This window comes from Solanum tuberosum, unplaced genomic scaffold, assembly GCF_000226075.1.
Source record: "Solanum tuberosum cultivar DM 1-3 516 R44 unplaced genomic scaffold, SolTub_3.0 scf00580, whole genome shotgun sequence".
NCBI classification, from domain to species: domain Eukaryota; kingdom Viridiplantae; phylum Streptophyta; class Magnoliopsida; order Solanales; family Solanaceae; genus Solanum; species Solanum tuberosum.
In genome coordinates this window covers 90,302-102,898 of record NW_006239500.1, presented here as the reverse complement: position 1 = coordinate 102,898, position 12,597 = coordinate 90,302, and the positions used below count along the sequence as shown (strand labels likewise).

The following is a 12,597-nucleotide window of genomic DNA, read 5'->3' as shown; positions in this document are numbered from 1 at the left end:
ATGAAATTCCTGAATCATAAAGGAGGAGACATAATTGAGTGATAAATATGGGAGGGGAGAATTAAGAGATAGTGGTTGATTTGGAGTGAAAGAGTTAATTAAACAGATAATTAATCAATCCTAGTTTTAAGATATGTGGGTATCTAATAATCTAATTGCATCCTCAAATAATATATTAATATATGGTATAAAATATTAAAAGTGGTAATATATATAATTATTTGAAAGTAAAGATAATATTAGTATATATACTAGTGATGTATGTCTAATAATGTAGTTTATCCTTATTATTATAAAGAGATTTGACCATATTTAAAGATTAATATACATTTACTCATGGTGGGGTTCGGTAAGAATAAGATTTTATTTTTTTAAAAAAATCTTTTTGGTTCTTATTACCCCCCCCCCCCCCCCCCCCCCCCCCCCCCCCCCCCCCCCCCCCCCCCCCCCCCCCCCCCCCCCTCCCCCAACATTTTTAGCAATCAAAGTATCTTTGAATAATATTCCATTTTTTTTATTTAGAGAAATCTCTAGTACAATGGAGAATTTATTTGTAACCAGAAGCATTAAGCATTTATGGATATTATACTGTTCAATAACAGTAACAACAATAATACAATTCAATATTCAGTGTGGGCTTTTATAAATGAGGTCCAAAAAGTGGTTATGTGTACACAGTTTATTTCTATTTCATGAAGATAAATATGTTATTTTTAATAAATCTTTGTTTCAAATAAAATATTTCAAAGTTGTTATTAAAAAAATCATGAAATAATAATAATAATAATAATATTATTATTATTGTACTATAATATAAGTAAATTATACAAAACAGTGTAAGGAATTTTTCACTATCAATAAATAGTAACATGTTATAACAAGGTATGCATTAGTGTTTTATTAGCTTACTAAGTTACTTTTATGTATATTTTACTTAATAATCATTTTTTAGATAGTAGATATGGTAGTATAAATGCATAATATATAGGTGTCATGTGTATCAAATGCCTACGAGATATAATGAGAATGAGTTAAAAGTGTCTAGTTGTTAGTTGAGATCAAGTTAAAATGTTTAGACATATATTTTCAAAATTAGAGTATTTACTTGACAATCAATTTAAAGTTTGTTTATGTTTATGACGTAATCGTTACTGGTGTACTATGAATATATATGCATATACACAATATATATTGATAAAAAAATAAGAATTACTATTTTTTATTGTGAAATTTGTTAAGACTGTTGGGTAGTGTCAAAATCTCCCTATATAAAGACCATACTCTATACATGCACATAAACCAGTCAAATCCAAAATTCAAGATATATATCTTCATCAATATTCAAGCCAAATGATTGTAAGTGCTAAAAGACCAAATAATACACACTATGAATTAATGATAAGGAAAACTTTACAATTTCTAGTCCTAATATCTTTCATATCCTTCTTTTTTTCTTACACCTATGATTTCTCCTTCTATTTCACCTATAATTACTTTCACTTTTTCTCAACTCTTGTTTTCCCACTTTTTGCACATGTTTTTGATAGGAAATACATGTTTTTACTATGTAATAGTATTCTTGCATTTCTTGTCAAGAGCTTGAGTTGTTGTAGCTTTGATAAACAAGAAGATGTACTAATCAAAGGTGGATTTTATGATGAAGTAGAAGATGTAGAAGAAATAACATGTTTATTATCTGACAAAATGTCTGAAGATATGCAAGCTCAAGAAAGTGATTTATGTTACGACATCTGGCAAGCTAAAGTAGACACCAAGAGCATGGTAGAAGACACATGTTTATTATCAGACAAAATATCTGAAGATATGCAAGCTCAAGAAAGTGATTTATGTTACGACCTCTGGCAAGCTAAAGCAGGCACCAAAAACATAGTAGAAGAAACATGTTTATTATCAGACAAAATATCTGAAGATATGCAAGTTCAAGAAAGTGATTTATGTTACGACCTCTGGCAAGCTAAAGCAGGTACCAAAAACATAGTAGAAGAAACATGTTTATTATCAGACAAAATAATAGAAGGTATGCAAGCTCAAGAAAGCAATTTATGTTACGGCCTCCGGCAAGTTAAAGCAGACACCAAGAATATGTCAAATGATACAACATGTTTATTACCAGATAAACTAACAAAAGGTATGCAAGCTCAAAAAGGCAATTTATGTTACGACCTCCAGCAAGCTAAAGTAAGTATTAAGAACATGGTAGAAGAAGAAGAAGGGAGTGAAGACAATATGAGCATAGAAGAACTCAATAGGAAGATTGAAGAATTCATAAGGAAGATGAAAGAAGAAATTAGAACTGAAGCTAGCTAGGCCTTCAAAGATGTAGTGGTAAATATGTAGAAATATGAAAATCATGTGAGATTATTGTTCAAATTTCAGTAGAGACAAAAATAGTACTAGTGATTTCTTATTTAATTAAAATAATGGGAGATTAGGGTTCATATTTAAGTGTAAACAAAAATCATATCGCTTTCTTCTCACTTGTCTAATTTATAGAAGGTTATGGTTCAAATCTCAACAAAGACAAAAATTACAATAATTTCTTCCGTTCGTCTAGTTCATAGGAGATCGGGGTTTAATTCGCAACAACAATAAGTTGATAATAACTTCCTCTCATCTATCTAAACCTTCGTAAACAGAATTACATAATATTTATTTATGCCGATTTTTTTATTTTAAAGCCATCATCATTTATTTATGCTGATGGAAATAATAAGTATTTAATAAAATAGTTAAAATGTGCACAAACTGATTCGAACGTTAAAAAGAATAGGAGTACTGAAGCTCAAGAACATCTTATAACACTTTAATCCCTTCGTTATGTTAGTAGTTTTCAAGAATTCATGTCACTTGGACCTTGTCAAAATAATAAAAAATAATATAGTGAGTTTTTTTTATTTTTAATTGTATTATGTTTGATTTGATATGTTTGTTTTTCAATTAAATATTTATCCCAATAATACAGGCAACTTGGTTTAGAGTCCGGAGGAGTATAGAAGTTACTAGAAAAAGGAAATAGGCAGACAATGAATATATTCCAGAATGTATTTAAAGAAAAAATTATACATAATCAAAATAATTTATTTTGTTATTCGAATTAAATATTGTGCAAGATAGATATAGGTATATGTACATAAGCAATTTGTTTCATCAAATAAAGATAATTTAATTTAACTATTTAAAAATTAAAGTAAGAATATAACTAATATTTTTTCAGCTTGCATTATTTTAGTAGAGGAATATATATATAGTGCAGTGAAATTTGTGGAACTAATCATGCATTTATGTCTATTATCGTAGAAGTTGTTTTTAGGAAAGATTATGACCTATGGGTCTTGAATATCTAATTAATTAATTCCATAAATCGAGAAAGCTTAAACGAAAATGAAAGAGGAGGTTGAGGGAAGCCACTTATAAGCACGTTTTGAAATGCATATACACTGCATATCTTCAGTTGCTTGGTTTTTGTAACTTGAAGAAATTCCTACCTGAAATTTCAGTAACAATGAAAAACTTTGAAAGAAAATACCTCTGAAAACAAGAAAAAACGTGAATAGTCAAGTATTCCGATTTTTCAAGTTTCATATCTGAACTATCATGTGTGAGTTTTCTATCGGAATGATAATGATATTAGGAAAAAAAGGAACAACTGATAGTTGGAGTATATTTTGATAACTAGTTGACAATAGTTCAGGTGGAAAACTCGCACAACTAATAGTTTATGTATGAAACTCAAAATATCAGGAGACGAAGAAGTTGTGCAAACATGTCTCTGAGTTAAAAAAATGCTTTAAGAATGCATCTCGCAGCTTGGAGTCGATATCAGTTATAATTGTTTGGGAAAATCTTCAGTCCATTAAACGAAGAGAAGTATCAAAAACACTCCTAAACTTGGCACAAATTATTAGTTTCATCCCCGAACTATTGGCAGTCTTAAAAACACCCCTCTACTTGACTAACTAAACTTAGATATACCCCCGATATGCAACATGACATAGCAAGTGATCTCAAACTCTTGTAGGAGCATAGAGTTCTTAATAAAAATCGAGAGAAGTGTTGAAAACACTCCTAAACTTGGCACAAATTATTAGTTTCATCCCCGAACTATTGGCAGTCTTAAAAACACCCCTCTACTTGACTAACTAAACTTAGATATACCCCCGATATGCAACATGACATAGCAAGTGATCTCAAACTCTTGTAGGAGCATAGAGTTCTTAATAAAAATCGAGAGAAGTGTTGAAAACACTCCTAAACTTAACGAGAATTTAGGGGTGTATTTCACTAATGTTGCAGGATCAGAGGTGTATTTAGCTTCAATTAGTCAACTAAAGGGGTGTTTTTAAGGCTATCAATAGTTCGGAGATGAAACTAATAACTTGTGTCAAGTTTAGAGGTGTTTTTGATACTTCTTTCTAAAATGAATGAAGGTCTAGAACGAGATGACAAAACCAAAATTATCAGCAAATCACCAAGGGAATTGGAAGGAAAAAAAAGTACTCCCTCTATTTCAATTTGATTGTCTAGTATTGACTTGAGACGAAGTTTAAAAAAGTAAACAAGACTTTTGAATCTTTCGGTCATAAATTAAAGATATATAGTTAATATGTAATAAGTAACTTTTGGTGCATTTAGTAATATTTTAAAACTATAACTATAGATAATTAGATATAGTAGCTATATTTGCATACTTTTTAAGTCATAATCAATTGCAAGCTGGCCATTTTCCAAAGTTTAATAATTTGTCCATATATATAATGTTATTGGACGACTGTGCTATTTTTGCAAGCTGGAAGCCAACATTGTTAACTTTATTAAGCTGTTTATTGTCCTTCTTCACATTTAAGCAACATCATGTCACATTATCAATATGGTACAATTTCCTTTATCTAATGATGTAAATCTTTGGAAAGGTCCTTTTCTAAATGTCCATTTTGTGGGCCATTTTTTGTTGAAAACTTGATTTACAATTGAAAAAGGACAGATCGATATATATGAAGTATCCTACGAAGATTTCAGAGAAGAGTTGCAACAACAAAGTGTAATAATTAAAGTTTTCAATTATTAAGATATAATAATAATCCCACTTAAAGTGTATAATAACACAATTCACCTCAATCATATTGAACATTTCACTTTCTTAGCACCAAATTAATTAATCATAACAACATCAAGAATTAACTTCATTAAAAGAAAGAATGATTAACAAAATGCTTTTATTAATAAACTTTTTAAGTAATTATGTAACAAGACAGTTAACCAGTAGTCTGGTCACCAAATTATTCTCTCTTATCAACTTTTATTTTAAAAGTAGGAACTTATGTATTTATTTTCTACTATACGTAATCTACATACAAAAAGATGGAAAGCCAGATAGATCCAAACTTTGTTTTGGACTTTTGGTGAGGAGACCCAATTAACATGTAATATGGGCCCTAGTATGGCCCAACATGATAGATTCACATAATTGAGCATCCAGATGCATTCTCTTCACTAAAGTAATCGCATTTGTTCACATAACATCCCTTTGGAAGTCCATACGGTATGGGCCCGTGTCCGGGCCCGGGCCCATAACCGTATGAATATGTGTCGTAGCATGGTGGTGGTGGAGGTGGTTGTACTGGTCTTCCGTACCAATTATCATGATAACACGGGCCTCCAGTATAGCCTCCGTAACATTGCCCACAACAATACATCCCCGGAGAGGGTTGGTGTGGATATCCTTGAATTGGCATCACAATCACTGGCTCTGGAACTGGCGGGAAGTGTGGTTGTGGTTGTGGGGGTAGAGCTATTGGTGTTGGTTTAGGTGCTTCTTTGGGCTTCTCGGGCTCTTTGGGCTTCTGAACCTCCTTTGGCTTTTCTGGTTCCTTGGGTTTCACGGGTTGTTTGGGCTTTTCGGGCTCTTTAGGCTTCTCCACCACCACTATTTTGGGTTTCTCCGGTTCTTTAGGCTTTTCCACTACTTTAGGTTTCTCAGGTTCTTTAGGCTTCTCCACAACCACCACTTTAGGTTTCTCAGGTACTTTAGGCTTCTCCACAACCACCACTTTGGGTTTCTCAGGTTCTTTAGGCTTTTCCACGATCACTACTTTGGGTTTCTCAGGCTCTTTAGGCTTCTCCACAACCACCACCTTGGGTTTCTCGGGCTCTTTAGGCTTTTCAGGCACTTTGGGCTTTTCGGGTTCCTTGGGCTTTTGAGGCTCTTTGATCTCAATGCTCTTGATTACACCCCCTCCTTTGCAACACAATTTATCACGAATTTTTTCAGGATTGCAACACAATACAGTGATGGTGACAATATTGGCCTTTTCATCATACGTTTGGTCTCGAATTTCTTGTCCAAAATAATTAACACCAAAATCAAAAAAAAAAAAAAAACTCAGTTTTCATCCACACATATATTGTCCTTATAATAACAATAATATGATAATTATTTAATGAAATATAAAATAAAAGAAAGTGACTTTTTTCAAAAGAGACATTTTACTTATGTGAAAATTGTAAAAGGAAAATTTTGCTAAAAATTTATAGTTGCAAAAAAGTAACTCACGAGGGAATTTGCAGAGAATTTTTTTGACTTTCTTGTAGCAGCTTGAACATTGAAGATCAACCTTTAGCAACATTATGGTAATCTATTTAACAAAAAAAGAACAAGAAAAATAAAGAGATTAATATATATTTTGGTCAAGTAAAATAAATTACACATATATTGCAATAATTCAAAAACTTTTAAAAGTGTATGTTGCTCGAACTCTTTAAACACACCTTCAGAGGCGAAGCCAGAATTTTTACTCATTTTTTTATTCAACTTATACTTTTAATTTTCTAAGAATTCTAGCAACATAGCTTAAAACTGACCTAGTTTAATGTCTATTAGAGGAAATTAAATAGTAAAAATTCATACCTTCTCAGTCTTGTCACCACCCATAGTTGAGAACTAAGAATTTTGATACTTGAAAGTGATAACTAATCTATGGTTTTTGGGTAAACTTGGGAAGGGAAAAGAAAAAAAAAAGTGTAGTTTTATATAGTATGAATATGAATGATGTAGAGATGGCTTAAGATAGAGAAAATTGTATAAAGTTGAAATTCATGAAATCATCAAGATTGGTAGCTAGCCTCTATTGGTGATGGTGGTGGGGTAGGAGGGGGAGGCTATATAAGATTAGTTGTTGTTTTTTAAAATTTTATTTTTAATTTTTTGGTTATTGATAAATTCTTTGATTTTTCTAATGTCTGAATAAATTAATTAAATTATGTGTTTTTAGTATCTTTATGTTGGACTAGTTTAAAATTTCTATTATCGACAAATATTGAATAATAAAATAAGTTTAATATAACACATTAAGGAATTATTATATCAGGTATTTTGTTCTTTCTATCAATACAAGTATTAGATAACTTTGTATACCAAACTTAATAAATATTGAAAAATTATTTAATATTTTTTCTTCTAAAATTTAAACCTTGATTGGCTATATAATTAATTACTAACTATATATTCCCCATATGTGCATGTGATTTGGCTTTGATAGTCACACATCTCCATACCTTTGTCTTTAAGAAAAATAAAAACTTTTTTTAAGAATTAGGAATAGTAATAAAACTAGTACTAAAAAGGTGGAAACTTGGGAAAATAAAGCTTTAGTTTGGTTAGTGTAATAATGGAATATGCACCCCACATGCTTGCTATAACTAACCTTATTTTGTGGTTCTTGAGATTTGCGTAGTATGGTCAATTGATCTCAAATGCCTTTCAATGCTTCAATTTGAATACTACTTATAAAAAGATATAATTACTTTCATACTAGAATATTTTCATTAATAATAGGGAACAAGACCGTAAAAAGTGGGGCTTAGATTGTTCAAGCATATGAAGAGAAGACATATGAAAGTTGAGCGAAAGCGTGAAAGGTTGGTTATAGATGATTTTAAGAGAGATAGAGGCCGACCAAAGAAATATTGGTAAGATGTGTTTAGACAATTCTACATGTTACAACTTCAACTTACGAGGACATGACCTTAAATAGAAAGTTCTGAAATATATAGATTAGAGTAAAATGTTAGTACGTAGTAGTGAGTTGCCTCGCTACTGGTTATACTATTAATCGTAACTTTACTCATATAGTTTCTTGTCTTTCAGTTTTTGTTATTATTTGTTGTTTCTTGTATTTCAATTATTATATTATTTTGATGTAGTTATTGTTAAGAATGTTTTGTTATGCTTTCACTTTTTTGTTACTTCTTTTTCTGGATTGTTTTGAACTATTTTCCGTGAGCCGGGTCTTTTCAAAACAACTTCTCTATCTCTAAGATTGAGATAAAATCTACGTACATTCTGTACTCTCAAAATGAACTACACATAATATGTTGGCGTTATTGTAATTATTAAAAAATATTTTTTACATGATATTTCTATAGGTCTTACATGATACAAATTAAAATTAATTGAGAATCTAAAGTAGGTATCTAACATCAAATAAAAAATAAAAATAAAAACGTTTATATGACTAGGTATTCTAGAGGATTCTTTTACTATTCTATAGTTATTCAAAGGATTTTTTTGACAATTTTCTTGCGTGCTTAACTTGAACTTTCATTTTCTTTTGTTCTCTCATCATCAATTTATAGCATGAAGTCACGACCTTTTCTTAAAGATAAGAAAAATAAAATTATGGGTTGAGAAAAGAAAAATTAAGGAGAAATTATTAATCTGGAGAATAGAATATTCACCGATAAAGTGAAATTTTAAGTAGCTAATCAATTGAGATACTAAATTCTCAAAAATATAAGCAATTAATGTTGAGTATAAAATAGAAAAAATAATTATCTTTTCATGATATGATAAAAGTGATGATTAAAAGAAATAAATATATTTTAAAAATAGTGGACAAATAAAATTAATCAGAAGGGTAATAAAGTAATTTCAACAAAAAATAAAAAGAGACAAAAATTTATTCATAAATCGTGTTCGCCGAATGCATTTTAAATAAAAGAAATAAATGTATTGTAAAAATAGTAGACAAATAAAATTAAACGGAAGGGGTAATCAAATAATTTCAACAATAAATAAGAAGAGAGACAATCTTATTCATAAATTGTACTCGCCGAATGCGTTTTATGTATTTCTTTCTCAACTCAATTATTGTTGAGTACAAAATGGAAAAAATAATTATTTTTTCTTGATATAATAATAGTAATGAATAAATATATTTTAAAATTAGTGGACAAATAAGATTAAACGGAAGGGGTAATATTGTAATTTCAATAATAAATAAGAAGACACTGAACTTTACACATAAATCGCATTCACCGAATGCGTTTTATGCCTTTCTTTCTTAGCTCAATTATTGTTGAGTATAAAATGGAAAAATAATTATCTTTTCTTGATATAATAAAAGTAATAAATAAGAGAAATAAATATATTTTAAAAATAGTGGACAAATAGGATTAAACGGAAGGGGTAAAAAAAAATATTTTCTTTATATAATAAAAGTAATAAATAAAGGAAATAAATATATTTTAAAAATAGTGGACAAGTAAGATTAAACGGAAGGGCTAATAAAGTAATTTCAACAATAAATAAGAAGACACTGAAAATTACACATAAATCGCTTTCGCCGAATGCGTTTTATGCATTTCTTTCTTTGCTCAATTATTATCGAGTATAAAATGAAATTTTTTTTTATCTTTTTGTTTATATAATAAAAGTAATAAATAAAAGTAATAATTATATTTTAAAAATGGTGGACGAGTAAGATTAAACGGAAGGGGTAATGAAGTAATTTAAACAATAAAAATGAAGACACTGAATTTTACACATAAATCGCATTCGTCAAATGCATTTTATGCCTTTCTTTCTCAGCTCAATTATTGTCGAGTATAAAATGGAAAAAAATCAATCTTTTCTTTATATAACAAAAGTAATAAATAAAAGAAATAATTATATTTTAAAAAAAGTGGACAATTAAGATTAAACGGAAGGGGTAATAAAGTAATTTCAACAATAAATAAGAAGACATTGAATTTTACACATAAATCGTATTCGTCGAATGCAGTTTATGCCTTTCTTTCTCAGCTCAATTATTGTTGAGTATAAAATCGAAAAAATAATTATCTTTTCTTGATATGATAAAAGTAATAAAAGTAATAAATAAATATATTTTAAAATACTGAACAAATAATATTAACGGAAGGGGTAATAAAGTAATTTCAACAATAAATAAGAAGAGAGAGAAACTTATTCATAAATCACATTCAACTAATTCATTTTATATCTGTCTTTCTCAAACTCTTTCTATTTAGATATCTAAGAAGCATTTTTAAAGTTTTCAACTCCATGGCCATGGACTAAAATATAATTAATTTTATTCTTTTATCTCCTTCCCAAAAATTCATGAATATTTTTCAAGTTATTAAAACGAATTTAACTATCACATTTTGTCACTTTTGGACAGTACAGATAACAGAATTCTAGTACCAAATAAAGGCTTGAACTTCATTGCACATGGGAAGTCTCATTCCAAAAGAAAAGTTCTCTAAGTATAATTTGTTGTTAGCTGCTTTCGTTCTCTATGCATTTCACCGCTTCACTGGAAATTTCCTTTGTTACTATGGTACTATAGTTTGATAGATTTCACCATCCTATTTAGGATTGCGTCTTGAGATTTGAAACCAAGTATAATTGAAAAGGTATCATCAACGAGAAGAATTTATTGGAATCAGATTCTTTTAAAGAATGTATCGAGAGAAGATTGAATTTGATTAGATAATTGTTGGGTTTTATTTGCCCTGAATTTCTTACCATAAATAGGTTTTCCTTTTAGGAAAAGGTTTTGGATTAGCTAGTTCTTTTCTTGTAGGAAAAGGTTTAGGACTCTATAAATAGAGGTTTGTTCCTTCTAACTTAATCAGCATTCACAATGTAGTTTTAAGGGCTTTGAGAGTTTTGGTTAGGGGGAGAATTTGTGGGTCACAAGCTTGATACATTATCATTTGTGTGGACCTCCCATGTATTCCGAGTGAATTGGTTGAGGTTGTTTCTCTCTATATTTTGTACTCTCATATTTATATAGTGGCTTGCTCATCTCCTTTGTGGACGTAGGTCGATTGACCGAACCACGTTAAATCTTTGTGTCTTTGTATATTTTCTCGTTTGTCTTCTTACTCATGGTCTTTCGTAGGTTTGTTTTGCTAGCTTCCGCGTTACACCTGCTTATTTCGGTCCTAACAATAATGTGTGGTAAACATGGATCGATGTTTTAGCAAGATATGATGTTTGATAGTCGTAAATTGAAATTTGATTAATTCAGTTTGTGTTGATATATGAGGTTTATTTGAACAAACTCTCTCTATGAGAATTTGAATTTAGTTTTTTATATCTAGTGCTTGCCGAAGAATAAAAGATTTTTGTTCATTCCGTCACAATCCTTAGAAATTTGAATATAACTTGTTATGGACACATGTAATTAGCTTTAAATTAAACAAAAATAGGAAACATTTTATTTAAAATATTAAGTTTCATATATACGGGGTAAATATTATTCACTACACAATCAAGCTCAGTCACTTTATATGAAATATAAATATACTTTATGATAAATATTAATTAGTAATTTAATAAAAACAAATAATAATAAATTCAATATCATAAACTAAACTGCATTATTAATACTTCAAAAAAAAATTATTCTCAACATATATAATTTAAACCTTTTTCAAATTAAGAGTCCTATCTAACTTTTTGCTTTGAAGCTTCGAAGTTAAGTGTATATATTCCAATAAATAAGAAAAATAAGTTTCATTAAAAAGAAGAAAAAGTTTCTTTTTAAAAAAAAATAATAATATAAAGAATTGAAAAAAGTTTAGTATCATTGAACATAGCACATATGTTTTTTAATAGATTCCAATTTTTTTTTTAATATATACTACACTTTATTTTTCTTTGTCGGTGCATCTACGCAACAATGTACATATTAATTTATGTTTCATTTTTCTTACGATCTTCGGTAAAAGCAAATTATGTGGGACGAATTTATGCAGGCGACACAAATTGATAATATCAAAATGAACAAGACCTCATTACTTATAAAGGGTAAACAAAATGAATTTCGAAAATGTAAAATATTTTCTTTTCATATAATTATTTTATATATAAAATTTATCGACTCGACTAATTCTAATCGATTGCAACAGGCAAATGAAAATGAAATGTCTGAATGAATTTAATGTAAAGCTCTGAAATAATTAATACTAATGGCCGGCTGACCAAACAGTAAAAAAAAGTTGTTGGCTGAGTACTATCATTAAATGCCTTTTAAATTTGTGAGTAAATTATATTTATAAAAATTAAATTATTATTTATTTTAATTAAGTATCTGAATATACACTAAGTTTTTTTTATTCAAATACTTCCAATTTAAATTTTAAGTTTTTTTTGTATATATATTTTCAAACGTTCATTATGACATTTCTTTTAGTTATACAAATTAATCTTAATAAGTGGTAAAACCTGATAGATGTTTCAATTAAAGATGATGTATGAACGTAATATATTTTAAATAATTAACGAATTAT

General features: G+C 29.0%; 1 protein-coding gene across 1 annotated transcript; it reads right to left on the bottom strand.

The window, feature by feature from the left end:
- Positions 1–5,215: 5,215 nt before the first annotated feature.
- Positions 5,216–7,127, bottom strand: LOC102589108 (pollen-specific leucine-rich repeat extensin-like protein 1). Its single transcript, XM_006365780.2, has 3 exons — positions 6,926–7,127; positions 6,572–6,653; positions 5,216–6,355 (listed from the first exon to the last, which is right to left on the bottom strand). Exons 1-3 carry the CDS (start codon positions 6,947–6,949, stop codon positions 5,478–5,480), a joined length of 984 nt encoding a protein of 327 aa, XP_006365842.1. The 5' UTR covers positions 6,950–7,127; the 3' UTR covers positions 5,216–5,477.
- Between the last annotated feature and the right edge of the window lie 5,470 nt (positions 7,128–12,597).

What these genes read in the sequence shown, in the direction of transcription:
- LOC102589108 (XM_006365780.2), bottom strand. Translation starts at nt 6,949, where the DNA reads ATGGGTGGTGACAAGACTGAGAAG. An exon ending in GTGGTGACAAGACTGAGAAG is followed by an intron (nt 6,654 to 6,925) that starts GTATGAATTTTT and finishes TTTGTTAAATAG; the next exon opens with ATTACCATAATGTTGCTAAA. An exon ending in AATTCTCTGCAAATTCCCTC is followed by an intron (nt 6,356 to 6,571) that starts GTGAGTTACTTT and finishes ATTTTGGACAAG; the next exon opens with AAATTCGAGACCAAACGTAT.